The sequence below is a fragment of the Mobula hypostoma genome, chromosome 6 (genome assembly GCF_963921235.1).
Source record: "Mobula hypostoma chromosome 6, sMobHyp1.1, whole genome shotgun sequence".
Classification (NCBI taxonomy): Eukaryota; Metazoa; Chordata; class Chondrichthyes; order Myliobatiformes; family Myliobatidae; genus Mobula; species Mobula hypostoma.
The window spans coordinates 170,491,330-170,515,193 of NC_086102.1; the positions used below are offsets into that span (position 1 = coordinate 170,491,330).

General features: G+C 40.1%; 1 protein-coding gene across 5 annotated transcripts in view; it reads left to right on the forward strand.

Annotated features, from left to right (window-relative positions):
- The window catches only part of ccdc14 (coiled-coil domain containing 14), a 55,066-nt gene that overhangs the window by 16,827 nt on the left and 14,375 nt on the right, over positions 1-23,864 (forward strand). For 2 of the 5 annotated variants that reach the window (XM_063050119.1, XM_063050123.1), the window contains exons 2-8: positions 2,493-2,548; positions 3,254-3,329; positions 4,976-5,048; positions 13,094-13,204; positions 16,719-16,952; positions 17,122-17,216; positions 20,030-20,540. In XM_063050119.1, the coding sequence (XP_062906189.1) occupies positions 2,493-2,548; positions 3,254-3,329; positions 4,976-5,048; positions 13,094-13,204; positions 16,719-16,952; positions 17,122-17,216; positions 20,030-20,540 (1,156 nt within the window). The remainder of the gene's footprint in view (positions 1-2,492; positions 2,549-3,253; positions 3,330-4,975; positions 5,049-13,093; positions 13,205-16,718; positions 16,953-17,121; positions 17,217-20,029; positions 20,541-23,864) is intronic. The other 3 variants (XM_063050121.1, XM_063050122.1, XM_063050120.1) reach the window with 2 other exon arrangements.

The following is a 23,864-nucleotide window of genomic DNA, read 5'->3' on the forward strand; positions in this document are numbered from 1 at the left end:
TTTTAGTTGTCTTCTGTTGGTTTTTAGAAGCTTCCCTCTAAATTCCCACTAATTTTTGATTATTTATTGCCCGTTTGCCTCTTTTGACTTCTGTTGTCAGCCACAGTTGTGTCATCCTGCCTTCAGATACGTCATCCCTGCTCGTGTCTTCTTCCAATCAATTTTGGCCAGCTCCTCTCTCCTGACTCTATAATTCCATTTACTCCACTGTAATAGTGATACATCTGAATCTAACTTCTCACTCTTAAACTGCATTATGACTTCTATCATTTTATGATCACTGCCTCATAAGGGTTCTTTTATCTTAAGCTCTGTCATCATATCTGGTTCATTACACCATAATAGCTTCTCCCATAATGGGCTCAACCATAAGCTGCCCCAAAAAGCTATCTCATAGGCATTCTACAAAATCTCTCTTGGAATCCAGCACCAACCTGATTTTCCCAATTTGCCTTCATATTGAAATCCCCCAAGACTATCATAACATTTCCCTTTTAACAAGCCATTTCTATCTCCCATTGTAATCTGTAGCCCACATCCTGGCTACTGTTTGGAGGCCTGTATATATCTCCCATCAGTTTTTTGACCCTTGCAGTTTTTAACTCTACCCACAATGACTCTACATCTTTTGATCCTATGTCACCTCTTTCTAAGGATTTTATTTCATTTTTTACCAACATAGCAATCCCACCCCTCTGTCTACCTGCCTGTTCTTTCGACTGAATGTGTGTCTTTGTATGTTAAGCTCCCAGCTCTGATCTTTGAGCCACGACTCAGTGATGCCCACAATGTCGTATCTGCCAATCTCTATCTGCACTGCAAGATCATATAACTTATTCTGTATAGTGCATACATTGAAATATAACACTTTCAATCATGCATTCATTACCCTTTTTGATTTTGTCCTCATGTTACACTGCAACTCATCCCACTGACTGTAATTTTACCCTATCATTTACCTGTCTTTCCTGATTGTCTCATTGCACACTGCATCCAGTTGCATACCAACTGACCCATTCTCAGTCCCATCCCCTTGCCAATTTAGTTTAATCCTTCTCAAGAAGGGTGGTTAGCATTATAATGATTATAAGTTAGTTTGGTGCTGGTGATAAAATGCAAAAATCAGAAAGGGTTAATGTGTGTGATCAAGGTCATGGAAATGGTAACAGAAAGGGAAATAATATAGGAGGAATTTGTTTGAAAGGAGTTAAAGCAGAAGTTTCAAGTTCTTGTGTGTCAACATTACGGAGTGTGAGGGGATTTGGTATGCCACCAAAGACTTACAAATTTCGACAGATATACTGTGGATATCATTCTTACAGATTGATTGCCATCTGGTATAGAGGCGCCAATATAAAGGATCGATAAAAGCTTCAGGTAGTTCGAAGCTCAGTCAGCTTCAAGGGCACTAGCCTCCCCACTACTGAGGACATCTGTAATAGGTGATGCCTTAAGAATGTGGTATCTCTCATTAAGAATCCTCACCATCATGGAAGAGCTACAGGAGCCTGAAGACACAAACTCATCATTTTAGGAATAGCTTCTTCTCTTCTGCCATCAGATTTCTGGAAAGACCATGAAAACTTCCTCATTTTTGCTCTCTTTTTGCACGACTTAATTTTTTTATGATTCTTATTGTAACTTGTAATTTTTAATGTATTGCACAAAACAACAAATTTCATGATGTATGTTGGTGATGATACAACTGTTTCTGAGAAGCGAGTAGAACAATTAAATGAACTAATACTTCTATGTTTTTTACCCTAGCTTTGCTTTGAATTGTTACGTTTGAAATTATTCAAGATATAGTGCTAATACAGAAACAAGAAGGGAACGCATAACAAATCAAATCCATTGCAAATAGTAATGGAAACTAAACATGGATATTTGGGAACAGCATGTTGTAAGGTCGTCTTTAATCTACATTTTAAATGAAGACTTAAGGGGAAGAAAAGTGTTAAAGCGGGCTTGCAGTATTAAGTGGGAATTTTTTTTCATGGTTCCATTGACTTTGTTTCAAATTATATTTTAATATTTGGAATTTTCTCACTGTTATTTTTCTTACATGTCACTTGGATTTTTATTAGTAGGTTTAGAGGTGTTTCGTCGGTCCTTTATTGCTTTTTCTAAATCCTGGAATTAACTCCTTATAGCGCTGTGGGAATATCAACAATATTTCTAAAATGGTTCAGAAAGGTGGCTCAACACCACTTCCACGGCAATAATTAGGAATGGGAAATAAATAATGGCCTTATCAATGATGCCCAGATCTCAAAAATTAATTTGGAAAAAAAATACTTGTTCAGTTTTAATTTATTATCACCACTGGTATAGTAGTGAAAGATGACACATGATTTCCTATAACAAATATGCATATCAGGGACTATCATTTTGATTACCATTTTAAATTAACAGGCCACAGTGCAAAGAAGTTAGAGGTTGCCAATTTATTTAGGATTTTTTTGTAAAATTAATGAAAATTTCCTTGCTAGGTGCTCTCTTCAGGACGTTTAGTGGGCTCTTCAAAGCAATGGAGTGGAAAAAAAAGGTAAGAGATTCAATCATATACACTAATATCATAATCAATATGGTAAACTTTCTCGTGAGGTTCAAATATTTACAGCAGTTGTTTGTTTATAATGCAGATGTGAGCAAAGGATATATTCCAAAAGAGCAATGTATTATTTGTCTAAAAATGGCTGCCTGAACGTGCCTTTATTGAGACTGACAATGCTTCTCTTCTGCATCAGAGTTTTCAGAATACAATGATGAGTGTAATTAATGTACTGAATTCCATTGCTTATAATGCTGTTGCCGCCACAATTTTTTATTTCTCACATAAATAACAAATAAATTATTAAGCCTTTCACATGATTTTTTTCATAATTATTAGACTTTGGAAGCTGTGGGCACCTTGTTTGGTACTCAGTGTCACTAAAACATGTAGGTTGGTTTAACATGATCATTTATCTCGTATCTTAATATTGTGGGAGTTTGTATAACAAAAGAAGTCTGCAGAATTTTATCTGAATATCATGAAAAGGAACATTTATTGATGTCAATATCCTCCTTGCACTGACCTGTTGCAGATGTTTTCTTGGAAGAAAGAACAGTACATAAATATAAACAGATTTACAACTATTTTTCATAACGTTCAGCATTATGTAACAAATGAGTTTAAATGGTTCATCTCGAAATCCATTTGAAAGTAAAAGTTATTTTTATTCCATTTTGATTTTTGTTTTCTTATTAGGAACACAGGAGGAAAAGCTTCTGTAGCCTCTGTAGAGTCTGGTTATTCGCTGTATTCCACTGATTCTGAGGATCAGGTATGTCTGTTGGTACAATGCAATTTGAAGTCAGAATGTACAGTAGTTATAGTAATCAACGTGCAAAACATTAATAATGTAATACAAGAGTCTTCCTCTTAACACTACTTGCATTAACTTTTATCGCCGACAGGTGGTAAGAGTGGGCTCCCTCACCTCTGCCCCTCTGACCCTCAACATAGGTGCTCCTCAAGACTATGTCCTAAGCCCCCTCCTTTCCTCTCTGTCACCATCCATAGCTCCAATCTGCGAATTAAATTTGCTGACGACACTACACTGGCCTAATCTCAAATAATAATGAGGCAGTCTTCAGAGAAGAAGTCATCACCCTGACACAGTGGTATCAAGAAAACCACCTCTCCCACAATGTAACTAAAACAAAGGAGTTGGTTGTGGACTACAGGGGGAATGGAGACAGTCTAACTCATATTGACATCAGTGGATCTGGGGCTGAGAGGGTGAATAGCTTCAAGTTCCTCGGCATACACATCACCAAGGATCTCACGTGATCTGTACATACCACAAAATACTCTGCAGATGCTGGGGTCAAAGCAACACTCACAACACGCTGGAGGAACTCAGCAGGTCAGGCAGCATCCGTGGAAACGCTCAGTCAATGTTTCGGGCCAGAACCCTTCATCAGGACTGAAGAGGGAAGGGGCAGAGGCCCTATAAAGAAGGTGGGGGGAGGGTGGGAAGGAGAAGGCTGGTAGGTTCCAGGTGAAAAACCAGTAAGGGGAAAGGTAAAGGGGTGGGGGAGGAGAAACAGGGAGGTGATAGGCAGGAAAGGTGAAGAAGGAATAGGGAAAACACAATGGGTAGTAGAAGGAGGTGGAACCATGAGGGAGGTGATAGGCAGCTGGGGGAGGGGGCAGAGTGATATAGAGATACGGGAAGGGAGGGGGAGGGAATTACCGGAAGCTGGAGAATTCTATGTTCATACCAGGGGGCTGGAGACTAGTTAGACGGTATATGAGGTGTTTCTCCTCCAACCTGAGTTTAGGCTCATCATGGCAGTAGAGGAGGCCAAGTATGGACATATCCGAATATGTGCATACCAGCTGTGTGGTGAAAAAGGCACAACAGCGCCTCTTTCACCTCAGTCAGTTGAAGAAGTTTGGTATGGGCCCCCAAATCCTAAGAACTTTCTACAGGGGCACAATTGAGAGCATCCTGACTGGCTGCATCACTGCCTGGTATGGAAACTATACTTCCCTCAATTGTAGGACTCTGCAGAGAGTGGTGCGGACAGCCCAGCGCATCTGTAGATGTGAACTTCCCACTATTCAGGGCATTTACAAAGACTGGTGTATAAAAAGGGCCTGAAAGATCATCGGGGACCCGAGTCACCCCAACAACAAACTGTTCCAGCTGCTACCATCTGTGAAACGGTACTGCAGCATAAAAGTCGGGACCAAAAGTCTCCGGGACAGCTTCTTCCACCAGGCCATGAGACTGATTAATTTATGCTAACACAATTGTATTTCTATGCTATATTGACTGTCCTGTTGTACATACTATTTAATTTAAATTACTATAATTTGCACATTGCACATTTGAACGGAGACCGTAATGTAAAGATTTTTACTCCTCATGTATATGAAGGATGTAAGAAATAAAATCAATTCAATTCAATTTTTCCAAAGGTTACAAACATTCATAAAGGCATTGACCGATGTGCAGCTTTATTGAAGGACATTTTGGAAAGTGAGAATACAGGTATTTCAATTTTCTAATTATTCTAATGGTGACATCATACAATTTTTGAAATATTTTATATAATTTAGTTACTTATTTGCAAAATCAAAACTGAAAATAAATAGAGAAAAGCTATTTTAGTGAAGCTTTGTAAATGCACTAAAGGACTAAAAAATGAATTTGTACAATAATAAAAATGAAGAATGCTAATCAATGAAGCCAGTAAAAAGAACAAATGTGGAACAAGAGATGCAATGAAATATACTCAAAAGATTAAAAAAAAAGTCATAGGAGTAGGGGACAGAAGGAGGTGTGATTTTAGCAATGCAAGTTGGGACAGTGATGGAGTAAATAGAAGATGCAGCCAAGTGGGAAATGTTTAGTAAAATCATATCACATCCGCTCTAGTCAATCCAAGGACTATGCCAATGGGAAGGGTGAGTTGTATGTTTTCCATGTTTGGATTGGAAGTTAACAAGAAAATAGTATGGTATATTGGAATTTGAACTGTTACTGGCAGACAATTAAGCTAGATATTCAAGGAGTTTTATGAGTAAAGTAAAGAAAAAACAGGGAAAGAGTAAGGCTTTAGGGACAACAGGGGCAATCTCTGTATGGAGGTAGGAGTTAAGGTCTTAAATTAATACATTTTCAGGTTTCACAAAGGAAACAACCTTGAGAGTTTGAGAACTCAGTGAATGGAAAAAGTGAAATATGAATACGTAGTGCTTGATGCCCTACCGGCCTTAGAGGTGGATAAATCCACATGGCTAAATGAAATTTATCCTAGGCTGCTATGGAAGGCAAGTGAAGAGATTTATGGGGCTCTGGCTGAGAGTTTTATATCTTTGCTTGCCTCACGTGATGAACCAGATGACTAGCAGACTGCATATGTGGTCGGCTATTTCAAGAAGAGTGGCATGGTAAAGTCTGACAATTCCAGACCTTTGACCATAATGTCAGTAGTAGTGCAGAAAATTCTGAGGGAAAGATAAATGATTACTTGTAAAGGCAGGGACTAATCAGAGATTGTCAGCATGGCTTTGTCTTGTCTGAGAAATCAGTTAGGATTTTTAATATAAGAACATAACTTTGTTGACAAGGACAAAACAATATTTATGGTTTACGTGAAACTCATTAAGTCCTTCCTCTGTTGTTCTGATAGTTTAAAAAAAATGAAATCAAATCATTGGGAAGAGGTGACATAGGGTCGAAAGGTGTTGAATCATTGTGGACAGAGGTAAGGAACTACAAAGGTAAAAAGACCCTGATGGGAGTTGTATACAGACCCCCAAACAGTAGTAAGGATGTGGGGTAAGGACCTAGGGTAATGGATGAATTGAAGGAAATTTATATTAGGCAGGAAATGGTGTTGGATAGGCTATTGGGTCTGAAGGCTGATAAGTCCCCGGGACCTGATGGTCTGCATCCCAGGGTACTTAAGGAGGTGGCTTTAGAAATCGTGGACGCATTGGTAATCATTTTCCAATGTTCTATAGATTCAGGATCAGTTTCTGTGGATTGGAGGGTGGCTAATGTTGTCCCTCTCTTCAAGAAGGGAGGAAGAGAGAAAGCAGGGAATTATAGACCAGTTAGCCTGAAGTCGGTGGTGGGAAAGATGCTAGAGTCAATTATAAAAGATGAAATTACGACACATCTGGATAGTAGTAACAGGATCGGTCCGAGTCAGCATGGATTTACGAAGGGGAAATCGTGCTTGACTAATCTTCTGGAATTTTTTGAGGATGTAACTATGAAAATGGACAAGGGAGATCCAGTGGATATAGTGTACCTGGACCTTCAGAAAGCCTTTGATAAAGTCCCACCTAGGAGATTAGTGGGCAAAATTAGGGCACATGGTATTGGGGGCAGAGTACTGACATAGATTGAAAATTGGCTGGCTGACAGAAAAGAAAGAGTAACGATTAACAGGTCCGTGACCAGTGGGGTACGGCGGGGTTCAGTGCTGGGACTGCAGCTGTTTACAATATATATTAATGATTTAGATGAGGGAATTAAAAGCAACATTAGCAAATTTGCTGATGACACAAAGCTGGGTGGCAGTGTGAAATGTGAGGAGGATATTATGAGAATGCAGGGTGACTTGGACAGGCTGGGTGAGTGGGCAGATGCAGTTTAATGTGATAAATGTGAGGTTATCCATTTTGGTGGTAAGAATGGGAAGGCAGATTATTATCTAAATGGAGTCAAGTTAGGAAAGGGGGAAGCACAACAAGATCTAGGTGTTCTTGTACATCAGTCACTGAAAGCAGGCATGCAAGTACAGCAGGCAGTGAAGAAAGCTAATGGCATGCTGGCCTTCATAACAAGGGCAATTGAGTATAAGAGCAAAGAGGTTCTTCTGCAGCTGTACAGTGCCCTGGTGAGACCACACCTGGAGTACTGTGTGCAGTTTTGGTCTCTAAATTTGAGGAAGGACATTCTTGCTATTGAGGGAGTGCAGCGTAGGTTCACAAGGTTAATTCCCGGGATGGCGGGACTGTCATATGTCGAAAGATTGGAGCGACTGGGCTTGTATACTCTGGAATTTAGAAGGCTGAGAGGGGATCTTATTGAAACATATAAGATTATTAAGGGATTGGACATGCTGGAGGCAGGAAGCATGTTCCCGCTGATGGGTGAGTCCAGAACCAGAGGCCACAGTTTAAGAATTAGGGGTAGGCCATTTAGAATGGAGTTGAGGAAAAACTTTTTCACCCAGAGAGTGGTGGATATATGGAATGCTCTGCCCCAGAAGGCTGTGGAGGCCAAGTCTCTGGATGCTTTCAAAAAAGAGATAGATAGAGCTCTTAAAGATAGCAGAATCAAAGGTTATGGGGATAAGGCAGGAACTGGATACTGATTGTGGATGATCAGCCATGATCACAGTGAATGGTGGTGCTGGCTCGAAGGGCTGAATGGCCTACTCCTGCACCTGTTGTCTATTGTCTATGTGGCCTACAAATTTCAATGGGAGACCAAAAATGCATGTTACAATAGTCATGGGGGACTTCAATATGCAGGTAGATTGGGGAAAATCAGGTTGGTGCAGGATTACAACGGGGAGTGGGGGGGCTAGAATTTCTAGACTGCCTACGAGATGGGATCCGGAATCCTCCATGATGGAAAGGCAGAGAAGACTTGATAGGCTGAATGGCCTAATTCTGCTCCTGTGTCTTATGGCTTTTTAGAGCAGCTCGTGGTTGAGCCCACTGGAGGATTAGCTATTCTGGATGGGTGTTGTGTAATGAATCAGAATGGATTACAGAGTTTAAGGTTAAAAAAAACCCTTGGGGACAAGTGATCACAATAAGATCAAATTAACCCTAAAATCTGAGGAGAAGCTGATATCAGATGTATCAGTATTACAATGAAGTAAAGGGAATTACAGAGGCTTGAGAGAGAAGTTGGCCAGAATTGATTAGAAAAGAACACTGGCAGGGATGATGGCAGAGCAGCAATGGTTGGAATTTCTGGAAACAATTCGGAAAGCACAGTATATGTACATTACAAAGAGGAAGAAGTATGCTAAAGGAAAGATGACACAACACTGACTAACAAGAGAAGTCAAAGCCAACATAAAAGCCAAAGAGAGAGCACATAATAGAGCTAAAATTAGTGGGAAGATTAGAGGATTGAGAAGCTTTTAAAAACCAACAGAAGGCAACTAAAAAGTCATTAAGAAGGAAAAGATGGAATACGAATGTAAGCTAGCCAATAATATTAAAGAGGATTCCAAAAGTTTCTTCAGATACCAATAATGTAAAAGAGAGACGAGAGTGGATATCGGACCGCTGGAAGACGATGTTGGCGAAGTAGTAATGGGGGACAACTATATGGTGGATGCACTTAATAAGTATTTTGCAACAGTCTTCACTGTGGAAGACTCTTAATAGTATGGTGGAAGTTTCAGGTGTTGGGGGAATGAAATGTGTGAATTTACCATAACTAGAGAGAAGATTCTTAAGAAACTGAAAGGTCTGAAAGTAGGTAGGTCCCCTGGACCTGATGATGTACACCCCAGAGTTCTGAAAGAGGTGGCGGAAGGGATTGTCGAGACTTAGTAATGATTTTTCAAGAATCACTAGATTCTGGAATGGTTCTGGAAGACCTGAAAATTGCAAATGTTACTCCACTCTTCAAGAAGGGAGAGAGGCAGAAGAAAGGAAACTATAGGCTAGTTAGGCTGATCTTTAGTGGTTGGGAAGATTTTGGAGTTGATTATTAAGGATGAGGTATCGGTGTACTTGGAAGCACTTGATAAAATGGGCCATAGTCAGCATGGTTTCCTCAAGGGAAAATTTTGTCTGACAAATCTGTTTCTTTGATGAAATAACAAGCAGGATAAACAAAGGAGAAACAGTTGATGTGTACTTGGATTTTCAGAAAGCCTTTGACAAGGTGCCACACATGAGACTGCTTAACTAGCTACAAGCCCGTGGTATTACAGGAAAGATTTTAGCATGGATAAAGCACTGGCTGATTGGAAGGAGGCAAAGAGTGGAAATAAAGAGAGCTTCTTCTGGAAGGAATGGCAGACAATTGAGGCTGAGCGGAAAATTGGATCAGCCTTGATGAAATGGCCTAATTCTGTTCCTATATTTTATGGTCTTAATCAAAATCCTACATGGAAGATGGTTCCAAAAGATTAAGGCCTATAGAATTTAGGCGCATTTGTTAAATAGGGAGGTTACATTCTAACTTTATAAAACACTGGTCAGAACTCAGCTGGAGTACTATGTGCACCACACTATAGGAAAGATATGATAGCACTGGAGAGGATGCAGAGGGGATTCTCCAGGATGTTGCCTGGGATGGAACATTTGAGTTAAGAGGAAAGAATGGAGAGTATCTGTCTGTTTACCCTGAAACAGAGAAGGTTAAGAGAGATATAACTGAAGAAAAGAAAATGTTGAGAGGTATTGATCAGTCAGTTGCAAAAATTCTTTCCCCTTATCAAAGGTGAATAAAGCCAGAGAACATAAATTTGGTGTATGGGACAAAAGATTCAGAGGGAACGTTAGGGAGACCTTTACCAGGTATTCACCAGAGAGTTAGCAATGTTTAAGAGGTCTCATGAGCACTTTAATCACTTGGGCATTGAAGGTTACAGGCCAAGTGCTGGAAGATGGAATTAATACAGATAAGTTGCCCAGTGACTCATGGATGTAGTGAACATGGAACATTATAGCACACTACAGACCCTTCCGTCCATGATGTTGTGCTGACTTTTAACGTACTCAAAGATCAATCTAACTCTTCGATCCTACATAACCCTCCATTTTTCTATCATCCATGTGCCTATCTAAGAATTTCTTAATTGCTCTTAATGTATCTGACTCTATTACCAACCCTATCAGGGTGTTCCACACAGCCACCACTGTTTTTGTTAAGAACTTAACCTCTGATATCCCCCCCTATACTTCCCTCCAATCACTTTAATATTATGTCCCCTTGTATTAGCCATTTCTGTCTGGGGAAAATGTCTCTGGCTTTCCATTCTTTCTGTGCCTCTTATTATCTTAAAGAGCTCTATCAAGTCACCTCTCATCTTCTTTCACTCTAAAGAGAAAAGCCCTAGCTCACTCAACCTATCTTCATAAGACCCCTCTAGTCAAGGCAACATCCTGCTAAATCTCCTCTGCACCTTCTCTGAACCTTCCACATTCTTCCTATAATGAGATGACCAGAATTGAAAACGATATTTTGACTGTGCTCTAATCAGGGTTTTATAGAGCTGCAACATTTCCTCATGGTTCTTGAGCATAATCCCCTGACTGATGAAGACCAAGAAACCATACGCTGCCTTAATACCCTATTAACTTGTGTGGTAACTTGAGGAATTTATAACTATAGACCTCAAGACCCTTCTGTTTCTCCACACTCAGGAAATTCCTACCATTAACCTGTACTCTGCCTTCAAGTGTATCATTTCACACTCTTCCAGGTTGAACAACATCTGCCATTTCTCAGCCCAGCTCGCATCCTGTCAATATGCCTGTTGCAACCTACTACAACTCCCTGCATTATCCACAACTCCACCAACCTTTGTGTCATCTGCATAATTACTATCCCACTCCTTTATCCAAGTCATTTATAAAAATCACAAGGAGCAGGGGTCCCAGAACAGATCCCTGTGGAACACCATTAGTTACTGAACTTAAGGCAGAATATTCTCAATCTTGACAAGGCTCAAATGCTTTACTAAAATCCATGTACACCATATCCACTGCTCTACCTTTATCAGTGTGCTTTGTTACATCCTCAAAAAAACAGGCTCGTGAGATATGACCTGCTCCTCACAAAGCCGTGTTGACTATCTCTAATCAGACCATCCTTCTCCAAATACTTGTTAATCCTTCCTCTCGGTGAATGGAAGACCTGTTATATTCTTTATGATTACTGTGAACTTTTGTTCAAGAGGATATAGTAAAGAGTATTTAAGAGGCGCAAGGGAATCAGAGGAATGCTGTAAATATATCCAGGGAATCATATCTGATTTACTTGGGGCACATTGCTGGGAATTGGTAAGCCACTGTGCCAAAAGACATGAGTAATGAAAAAAATAGCATATTGAAAAGAGATTGGTCTTTCAGATAAAATAAAAACACACATTTAAAAAGAAAGGGAAAAGAAAATGGAATTGCAAAGATGAGCACTGTCCAGAATGAGAGCCTGAAAAACTGATGTCAATCATCACAGGGAAAAGTCAAGTTCCATAGGCATAGTTGCAAAGAAGTTATAAGGATGCATATAGCCCATAAATGAAAAATAAGTAAGATAAGTGGAGGTCACAAACAGGAGTCCAAAATTAAAATCACAGCTGCTTTGGTGATGCAGAATTGACAAGGGTCAAGTCGGAACTCAATTTAAGTGGCAGAATATTGGAAGGCTATGTATGTTTCTGAACCAGAAAATCCACTTCATGTGCAAAAATGGTGGCTAAGTGACAAGGATGGGTTGGGATGGAAGGGCACTTTAAAACTTCAGCAGAAGGGAAATATATTTTAGCCTAGAGCTGAGAACCCGTAGCCAAACAGAATTTGGAAAAAAAAAATTGACATGCATTATAAATCTTTCTAGTTTACTATGTTTCTCATTTCTCACTGCACTCTGAAAACTTACTTGTACAGTGTTTATGCAGTAATGTTCCCATCTCCCTCCAGGCACATATCCCTGCAAGTGAGAGAAATGCTGTACCTGCCTATTCACCTTCTCCCTCACCTCCATTCAGGGCCCTAAACAGTCCTTTCAAGTGAGGCAACACTTTTCCCGCAAATCTTTTGGGGTCATCTATTGTATACAGTGCTCCCAATGTGGCGTCTTCTACAATGGTGAGACACGATGTAAATTAGGTGACTGCTTTGTCGAACACCTCCGCTCCGTCTGCCAAAAGTGGAATTTCCCAGTGGCCATCTATTTTAATTCTTATCTTCCTTCCCACTCTGGCATGTCCGTCCTTGGCTTCCTCTTCTGCCACGATGTGGCCACTCTCAAAGTGGAGGAGCAAAACCTCATTTTCCATCTAGGTGGCCTCCAACCTGATGGCATGAACATTTATTTCTCATTCCGGAAATATATTTTTCTTTTTTATCCCCCTCCCTCTTCTCTATTCTATTCCTCACTGTGGCCTCTTACTACTTCTCCTCACCTGCGTATCACTTCCCCTTGGTTCCCTCCTCCTGCCCTTTCTCCCATGGTCCACTCTCCTATCCTATCAGATTCCTTCTTCTCCACCCCTTTGCCTTTTCACCTATCACATCTCAGCTTCTTTCTCCTCCTCCACCCACCTGCCTTTACCTATCACCTTCTAGCTTGTCCTCCTCCCATCCTCACGCCATCTTATTCTGGCGTCTTCCCCCGTCCTTTCCAGGCCTGATGAAGTCTCAGCCCAAAACATCGGTTGATTATCTATTTTCATAGATGCTACCTGACCTGCGGAGTTCCTCCGGCATTTTATCTGTGTTACTCTGGATTTCCAGCATCTGCAGAATCTTTTGTGTTTATAATAATGTTCGGTTCAGTGCAAATCATTGTCAGACCTAAAAGTGTTCCTCTCGTATCAGGAAAGACAAGTGTTAGAAAACTAAAATTGAAATCAGGCAAAGAAGCCAACAAAAAGGACGTCAAGAAAAATGGCTCCGTTTCTTGTGTTCCACGTGTGCTAAAAGAAGTTGGTAAGTTCCAAGAGAAAACAAATAAAGAACTCATGATATTGTGTGAAAACATAGTTGCATAGTGCTGAGCACTGTAAGGTTTCAAACTTGTGAAAATCAGCTATGTCTTTTGCCTTGAATAATATTGTTTAATGCATCCATTATCCTTTAATTATCCCATGCTATTGTCATTCTCTCCTTTTAAGTATAAAACAAAATGAACAATGAGAATCTTGAGAAAACCATTCGAATAATATTACAAGGGAATATGATTGTTCTTGGGAATCATCCAGCATTATGCCATCAGCTAACAGTTCCATACAAAAAGTGTGCTTTATTTCTTAAGTAATTGTTACAGTGGCTTTAAATGTACGAACTACAATACCTCAGAGAAATGGGCATGGCTTAATAGCATAACTACCATTGGAATAAGAACATTTTGTAAAGTTGTCAGATTGATTGGAATGGTGGCAAGTATACCTGATAGATTTTGACACATGATTGGAAGAGAAGCTTGGAAAAGGAGATTCAGTTTCATTTATTACATGTACTGTACATCAAAACATACAGTGAAGTGTGTAATTTCTGTTAACAACCAACACGTCCTAAGGACGTGCTGGGGCAGCCCATAAGAGTCACCACACATTCTGGTACTAATATGACATGCTCATAATGTCCAGCAGAACAACACAAGCAACAACAACAACAAGACAACATCAAAAAGATAACACAAGAAAACTAATCTCCTTTCCTCTCTACCATCCATCTAATCAGACAGAGAGCGAGACTCATGCAGGCACATGCACACAGTTCTCCAACCCCAGTTGCCTGTTGGCCTCCGGTGGACTCTCAGATTCAGGGCCTTTTCCATCAGGCCTCAACTTCCAGGTTTCAGATCAACCCCTGAACTTCAGACTTTACTATAGAACCTAGGACTCGTCAATGACCGGATCCCGAATCCATGCTCGAACTATGGGATCACTGACTCGCATGCCTATGCGATCACTGGCCCTCGTGCCTCATCCCTGCGTGGCCCTCTGATCCCAACACCCGCTGACTCAAGGGGGGTGGGGGTGGGCACCGACCCTCTTTCTTGTCGGATTTCGTCCTCAGTGCTTGCTGGCCCAATATCTATCCATGGATGTCCTTCGTCATATATCCATGTCACTGGCCTTCGAACACAGAGTGGAGGCCTTGAATCTTAAACAATCTTGACCTTCTTTCTCTCTGACTGCATATTGGCCCCAGCAGTACCACAGTGTTAGTATCAATAAAGCAGGGTATGGTCTTTGAATCTATTTTGAAACTATATTGCTTAGAGTTTCCTAATTTTTCAAATTAGTTCTTTGATTTTTCTTTTAATTATTGGGGTTGAAATGTCAGTATAGGGCTTTGCATCATGCATTTTTGCACAATGTTCAGTACTTCTAGAAGTAAAACAATAGTAGTGCCATGTTAAAAAGCTACAGATAGCTTTGCTGAAACTAATTTAGAATTTACCTCCTCATAATGGTTACCCACCTTCTCCCAAGATTCTCCAAATATGGTTATATTGTGAACATTAAATACTGCTGGACCAAGACAGCATTTGAACATCAATCATATTGGTGGACCAGGAGTTGGCTGAAGGCAAGACTGGGCAAGATTGGGGTGCCGCAGTAGATGCTATTACAGCTCAGGGTATCAGAGTTCAATTCTGGCATCATCTGTAAGGCGTTTGTACGTCCTCCCCATGAACGCGTGGGTTTCCTCCAGATGCTCTGGTTATACCCCCTCAGTCCGAAGATTTACTGGTTAGTAGGTAAATTGTAAATTGTCCCGTGATTAGGGTTAAATCAGTGGCTTTCTGGTGGTGCAGATCAAAGGTCCTGAAGAGCCTATTCTGCGCTGTATCTCTAAATAAAGTAAAATAGATTATAATTTCCTTCCCTGTTGGTCATCAGTGAACAATCTGTTAGTTTTACTATGTCGAATAATAAGGTTAGCTTTAGCTCCAGATGTATTTAAAGAATTGAACTTCCCCAGCAACGGGAATGGGACACAAAGGTGCATCTCTGTGTCAATGACATAGAAGTCTACTGGTAGTTCAGTAATTTAATTGCTACACTACAACAACCTTACCAGGTCTAGATGCATAGGGTTCTTTTTCTGACTCAAAGTAACTCTTATTCCAGTGGATCTTAGCAAAAGCAGGGCCTTGGTAATGAATTGTGAATATTTGACACCCTGGTATTCTGAAAACTTGGCAGTCAGCAAAATACTATCCCAAATGGAATCCAGCAGTGGATTGGAGGAGTGGTCTTCAACCACCGGGCTGCAAAGCATGTGCTACCGGGCCGCAAGGAAACAATATGATTTGGCGATATGAAACGATATGAGTCAGCTGCACCTTTCCTCATTCCCTGTCACGCATTGTTGAACTTGAAATAACCTACCAAATCATACCAAATAACACAAACATATAGTAAAAGCAGGAATGATATGATAAATACACAGCTTTATATAAAGTAGAAATAATGTATGTACAGTGTAGTTTCACTTAACAGAATCGGGAAGATTAAGCCAAAACCGATTTGTAGAAAAAAGATCAGCACTTGCACGCATGCGCACGTCACGCATCCACGCATCCACACATAGGTGCCCACGCAAGGCTTCATGGTCATGGTAGTCTTTCTCGGGGTAAACACAAGTGTCCTGTATTTCACTGCTACTTTTGTCCCTTATTTGGGAGTGAGAAAGTTGGTAATCCTACTTGAACACCCCGCCTGCCCCCCCCCCCCCCCAATGGCTGGTCTGCGGTGCAAAAATGGTTGGGGACCCCTGGATTGGAGTGATTGATCTGGATTTCAGAATCTGTCAGTAGAGTTGAGACTCCGTGTTTGATAAAGGATACGTGGAAATCCCTGGCGTCGATTCTATTCCCTACAAGTTGGCAGTTTTGGTTTCTCAGAATACAATAAATGTTTTACTGAACAAAAGTTTAAAAACCCTTTGTTTGAGGCGTGGGTGGCTTCCTGAAGAACACAACCCTCCCAGTATAACTGGAGGTCTCAAATCTCAAATCTGCAAAAAAAAATTGGTTAAGCTCCAAAATTTTGTAAGTGACCATGAACTGGTGAAGCACTACTTGATAAGCTGCATGATGACTGTTACCTAGATTACTGTGTGAAAAATCCACTGTACCCTTGGGGAAGTCAAAAACCTGAACTGTTCATTCTCCAGTGATGGAAATGTGTAATGACAAGAATCCTGTAAAAAGATTTAAATAGAAAATAAATTACTGAACATCCTAAGCTGGCTGCTTTGGAAGTCTTGTTTAGAGCAGATTAATTAACATTGCATAACTTTCCAAGTTGTTCTCTGAATGTGGAAATTAGTATTCTCAAAGCACTTCCCTTTCCTGAGATTTTTAAACAATTGCAAATTCTTTTACAAACAATGGAAAGATTTTCAAATGTAGCATTGTGAGTTCAGTGTACCTTTTATGCTGTGGCCAATTTTGTTAAAATTCATATATAATTTCTTTCCTTATCAGTTTCAGCATCAACATTCAAGGTGAAACCTGACACAGCAGAAGTAAATGCAAACAGCGGTGGGCACACGTCAACAATTCAGGAGATTAGGATTCCGTCCGGCCAGCATTCTCCTCTTGTGGATCAGTGTCTTTCTGATGATGTAGAGACACAAATGGCTTTTCTAAATGGCCATGGTCCAGTAAATCTCTCTAGCCAGGTGCCTGCTACACCTTGCAACACAAGTTTAGACTCTGGTAAGCAAATGTTCCCTGACTTTGCAATAAATGTAGTAATAAAAGTTAGTTTAGAATGGTCAGAAAATTTGTAGGTCTTACTAGTGGATGTTAATACAATTATAATCTCACTTTTTATTTCTAATTAAAGCAATAGAAAACAAAATGAAAATGTAATGTGCTTTTGCAGGACCTCATACTGCTCCAACATTTAATTGTCGACTCACCACTTCTACACCAGCTATCTCTCCTAAGAACACTACTCGTCCATTATTAGTTCAACATGTGAGTTTTTCATTACATCATTACATTTCTAATTCATAGCATGTATGACCATTAAGCATATTTAGGTTTGTGAATTTTAACACTGTAACTTAAAAAAATTGCATAGTAATTCAACTATCAGGTTTATTATTACTGACATATGCTACAACAACAAATTTCACAACATATGTCAGGGATAATAAACCTGATTCTAATTCAACTACTCTATTAGAACTAGTTATTTATTGTAATAATTCAATAGAATTGACTAGCCAGGCTTTTGTTTTCTACTTAATTATTTTATTCCACTTTGGTGTTTGATTTTAACTTTTCTTTTGCAATTATTTCAGATTTATTTGTCCGCACAAGTCTGTATTTTCTATTTTTTTAAACCTCGCCTTCCATCTTACTTTGTTTCTGTTCTGACCATTTTTGAGGTACTTCAGGAGTAAGTACCACTTCCCTAGCCAAATAGTGCCTACAGAGCACAATTCTTAAGTCAATTAAATAGTTGGGTATCTTGTCTCATTTTAAGTAATGTTCATAACAGCACGCAAAAGGAGCGACTTACTTCAGCCCTGATGCACAATCCAAAAAGTAAGATAAGAATTGCTACAAATCTCAACAGCTGTTACTCACGATCTCATAAAAATACCTGAAGAGGAGGCTGAGTCTGTAAGGAGCTTGTACGTTCTCCCCATGAACCATGTGGGTTTCTTCCCACAGTCCAATCACTTACCGGTTAGTAGGTTAATTAGTCATTGTAAGTTGTGCTGTGATTGGGTTAGTGTTTAGTAGAACACATAAACATAGAATAGTACAGCACAGTGCAGGCCCTTCGGCCCACAATGTTGTGCCGACCTTTAAACCCTGACTTCCATATAACCGCCCAATTTAAATTCCTCCATATACCTGTCTCTTAAATTTCACTAGTGTATCTGCCTCCACCACTGACTCAGGCAGTGCATTCCACGCACCAACCACTCTCTGAGTAAAAAGCCTTCCTCAAATATCCCCCTTGTACTTCCCACCCCTTACCTTAAAGCCATGTCCTCTTGTACTGAGCAGTGGTGCCCTAGGGATAGGCTGTTCACTCTATCTATTCCTCTTAATATCTTGTATACCTCTATCATGTCTCCTCTCATCCTCCTTCTCTCCAAGGAGTAAAGCCCTTGCTCCCTTAATCTCTGATCATAATGCATACTCTCTAAACCAGGCAGCATCCTGGTAAATCTCCTCTGTACCCTTTCCAATGCTTCCACGTCCTTCCTATAGTGAGGTGACCAGAACTGGACACAGTAGTCCAAGTGTGGCCTAACCAGAGTTTTATAGAGCTGCATCATTACCCCTCGAGTCTTAAACTCTATCCCTCGGCTTATGAAAGCTAACACCCCATAAGCTTTCTTAACTACCCTATCTACCTGTGGGGCAACCTTCAGGGATCTATGGACATGTACCCCCAGATCCCTCTGCTCCTCCACACCACCAAGTATCCTGCCATTTACTTTGTACTCTGCCTTGGAGTTTGTCCTTCCAAAGTGTACCACCTCACACTTCTCCGGGTTGAACTCCATCAGCCACTTCTCAGCCCACCTCTGCATCCTATCAATGTCTCTCTGCAATCTTTGACAATCCTCTACACCATCTACACCACCACCAACCTTTGTGTCATCTGCAAACTTGCCAACCCACCCTTCTACCCCCACATCCAGGTCGTTAATAAAAATCACGAAAAGTGGAGGTCCCAGAACGGATCCTTGTCACACCACTAGTCATAACCCTCCAATCCAAATGTACTTCCTCCACCACGGCCCTCTGCTTTCTGTAGGCAAGCCAATTCTGAATGCACCTGGCCAAACTTCCCTGGATCCCATGCCTTCTGACTTTCTGAATAAGCCTACTGTGTGGAACCTTGTCAAATGCCTTACTAAAATCCATGTATATCACATCCACTGCAATACCCTCATCTATATGCCTGCTCACCTCCTCAAAGAACTCTATCAGGCTTGTTAGACACGATCTGCCCTTCACAAAGCCATGCTGACTGTCCCTGATCAGACCATGATTCTCTAAAGCCCATAGATCCTATCTCTAAGAATCTTTTCCAACAGCTTTCCCACCACAGACGTATGTCTCACTGGTCTATAATTACCCAGACTATCCCGACTACCTTTTTTGAACAAGGGGACAACATTCGCCTCCCTCCAATCCTCCGGTCCCATTCCCGTGGACAACCAGGACTATAGGTGGGTTGCTGAGCAGCACGGCACGTTGAGCCTGAAGTGCCTGTTCTGCATGGTATCTATAAATAAATAGAGTGCTTTACTTCTTTAAGGCACTCTTAAAACCTACTTCTACTTAAGATTTTCTAACTTGCCCAAATAGTTTCTCAACAACAAAAGTTCATAGTCTACAAGGGAACATATTGATGCACATAAAATTGGCTGAGTAACAGGAAATAGGGAAGGAAGCTTAAGTGGATCTAATGGAAATAAAGTAAGCACAAGTCATTGTGTGTGATTTACTGCTACTCTTCTTAGTGTGCTTAGCACCACCCAGTGGCAGAAACTGCATACCACAGTAACAAGCATTGAAATTTCCTTAGTGGCCAAGTTGGGGAAGAGGTGGTGGGTGAACTCCTCACGTTTCCAGAAGCATCTCACTAATAAATTCTGTAAACAGGGAGGATAGCTAAAGGCAACATTACAACAGGAGAGCTCCTCTTGGACTTGTGCTAAGATCTTAAAAAACAATGATAATAGTACCTATATTAAAACTACTTTCACCATGTTGCTGAGCTTTACATTACAATTAATATTTTTCATATTTTGTAGCAGAATATTTCCAGTGACCCTTACATTCAACCTGTTTCTCGTAAAGGATTGAACTTTCTGCCAGTCTATCCAGTTTCAGCTACTGTTACCCCTCCTGTGTCTACATACACCTTGCCTCATCTGGTTTGCGACAATAGTGAAGGAAGACACATATCGGATAACCAAGACCCACAACAATGGAAGGATCAAGAACAACCAATGTGTATCCCATGCTGCAACGCCCAAAGAGAGCAGCAAGCAAAAGAGACCCATCATGTGGCTTGCAAAGCACTGGTACAAGCAGCAGACAATAACAAATCAGAAACTGAACCCACTGATCGGAATACTGTTGAAGACGCACACTTCAATTTACTGGATGTTGAACCAGTAAAAGACACCATTGGCCAGAATTATTTTGCCAAACAAGTAAAACCTAAGAAACAGAGTCCTGACAAAACAGCCAAGAAGATTAAAACTGTCAGATACCTTCTGAGTGAACTTAAGGCTCTGGTTGCTGATCAAGGTAATCAAAGTAAATATTTTGATAATGTTTTGAAAAGTAGAGTATGTATTTTCTTATTCACTCTATCTATTCCATCTCATTCCTGCACTTCAGCTTGGCAATATTCAGCACAAGTAAAGCCTCAGAGCTATAGAGAGATACAGCAAGGAAACTACCTACTAATCCTTCATTAATTCCATTTCCTTTATAGATCATTGTTAATTGTTTATTAAATGTTGATCATTGGCTGTGTTTGATTACAAAAGTGAAGTTTTATTTATCTAAGCTTTAAGCAGCTATTTGGACAATTATAAATGTTTCTATCTGAGGACTCTACCCTGAAATTGACAGTGAACATAGAACAGAGCAGTACAGGAGAGCATGGGATCTTCGACCCACGATGTTGTGCTGACCAATATAAATCTACACCATGATCAATCTAACCCTTCTGTCTCACACAGCCCATAACCCTCCATTTTTCTTACATCCATGTGCCTAAGAGTCTTTTAAATATCCCAATTATATCAGTCTCTACCGCCATCCCTGGCAGTGTGGTGCAGGCACCCACCTCCTACCTCCCTACCTCTGACATCTCCCCTAAACTTCCCTCCACTTACCTTAAATGGATGTCTTCTGTGTTGGCCATTTTTGCTCTGTGAAAAAGATGCTGGCTGACAACTTTGTCTATACCTCTTGTAATTTTATACACCTCTATTAAGTTGTCTCTCATCCTCCACCACTCCAAAGAGAAAAGCCCTAGTTGTTTCAACCTTTCGTCGTAAAACTGGTTCTCTAATTCAGGTAGCATCCTGGTGAATCTCTACACCCTCTCTAAACCTTCCATGTCATTCCTATAATGTACTGAACACAATACAGTACTTGAACCTGAGTTTTATAGAGCTGTAGCATTACCTCACAGCTCTTGAACGTAATCTACCCCCCCCCACCCCACTAATAAATACTGGCACTCCATAAACTTTCTCACTACTCTATTAACTTGTGTGGCAACTTTGAGAGATATATGGACTTGGACCGCAAGATCGCTCTGTTCCTTCACGCTCTTAAAAATCCTGCCATTAACCCTGTACTCTGATTTCGTCAGATCTTCTGAAGTGTATCACTTGACAGGACTGATCTCCATCTGCCACTTCTCCACTCAGTTCTCTAACTTAGGACAACCTTCTACACTATCCACAACAGCTGCAACCTTCATGTCATCGACAAACTTTCTAAGCCACTCATCCACGTCCTCATTCAAGTCAATTATAAAAATCACAGAGCAGATGTTCTAGAACAGATCCCTGCAGAACAGTACTAGTCGCTGATCTCTAGGCAGAATACACTCCATTTACTACCACCCTCTGTCTTCTGTGGGCAAGCTAATTCAGAATCCACGTAGCCATGTTTCCATAGATCTGATGCCTTATGAGTTTTTGGATGAGTCTACCCTGGGGAACCTTGTCAAACTAAAATCCATGTCCACCATATCCACATATTAATTCATCAACTTGTTACGTCACTTCAAAAATCTCAATTAAGCTCACGAGGCACAACAGGCACCTCACAAAGCCATGTTGACTGACTATCCCTAATAGAAATGAAATGCTAAAACTTTTCTTAAATTTATGTTAACTTTTGTGTGCTTTCACAAACGATTACAGAAATAAAATATTACAGATGCTTGACATCTGATAGTAGAACAAAAAATGCTGACATACTAACAAAAGATTATTAATTTGAAAACGATAATTTTTTTCTCTTTCCATTGATGCTGCCTGCTTTCCTGACAAGTTACAGCAGGTTCTGAAGTTTTGTACACTACACCAAAAATGATATTTATTTGAACTAATTAAGAATACACAACTGTATAAGAACACGTTTTAATTTCAATCCCCTTTAATCAAAGATTATTTCCAGTTTAAAATGTATAGTGAGATATGCTTTTGTATTATAAGAGAATATATATTTACTATGTACTACTTCATTGGGTTTAAATATCAGAACCGCATGTTGAAGCAATGTGAAGCAATCCTTCAAAATACTAAATGTAGAAATTGGTTACTAGGAAAATAGGTAAAGTGGGGAAAAGAACTGCTTTAGAAGAAAAATTTAACAGCTCCTTAAGAAAAAGCTGAGTTAAATCATTAGGAAGCACCAATGGCTATGAAAAACAAGAAAACATATTCAAACTATGAAATTATGATTGATTGGTGAGTATTGAGTTTTTCTCTACCAAATGAAGGGCTTACTGTCTAAATGATGATCTGCTGCAAAAGGTGTAACTAAATTTGGCATTTTATAACTAGTTGTGGAAAGAAGGGTTCAGATGAGAGAAAATTAAAGACCGTAAAGATCATAAGACATAGCAAATTTAGGGTATTCAGCCCATGGAGTCTGCTCCACTCTCATTTTCTAAACTCCAACAACTACAAGCCCGTAGGCATTAAGCACTCCTCATATGTGAACACTTTCATTCCAGAATCATTTTTATGAACCTCTTCTGGATCATCTCAAAGGCCAGCACACCTTTTCTTAGATAAGGGGCCAAAGCTGCTGACAGTACTCCAAGGGCAGTCTGACCAATGCCTTATAAAGCCTTAGTATTACATCCTGGCTTTTATATTCTAGTCCTCTTGAAACGAATGCTAATGTTACATTTTCCTTCCTTACCACTGACTTAAAGTGCAAGTTAACCTTTAGGGAATCCTACATGAAGACTCCCAAGTCCCTTTGCAACTCTGGTTTTAATTTTAAAAATGTATTCCTCCAACCCATGTGCACGACCTTGCACTTCCCTACACTATATTCCATCTGCCACTTCTTTGCCCATTCTCCTAATCTGTCCAAGTCCTTCTGCAGATTCCCTGCTTCCTCAACACTACCTGCCCTCCACCTATCTTTGTATTGTCCACAAACTTGGTCACAAAGCTATTAATTCCATTATTAAAATCATTGACATATAACACGAAAAGAAAGGGTTCCAACACCGACCCTAATGCGGAACACCAGTAGTCACTGGCAGCCATCCAGAAAATTTAAGAGGAAGGGAAACGACTTTAAACCCAACTCCCTCATTGGTGAGAATATAATAATGTACTTCATTCAACAATTCAAAGTACCCTTGATGATGAGTTCAAAATGAGGAGATTCAAACATTTGCTCAGAAATCTTGGTAGAAGATGGTAAAATACAGAATGATAAGACTAATAACCAAGGACAGAAGACAAATATAAGATTACACCTGCAAATTAAGTCAGAATGGGGGACAAATTATTTTTTAAAAGTCATCAACAATTCTATTTGAATACGCACAATAGTCCTATAATTAATGATTAAATAGAAATAAGTGTTTAT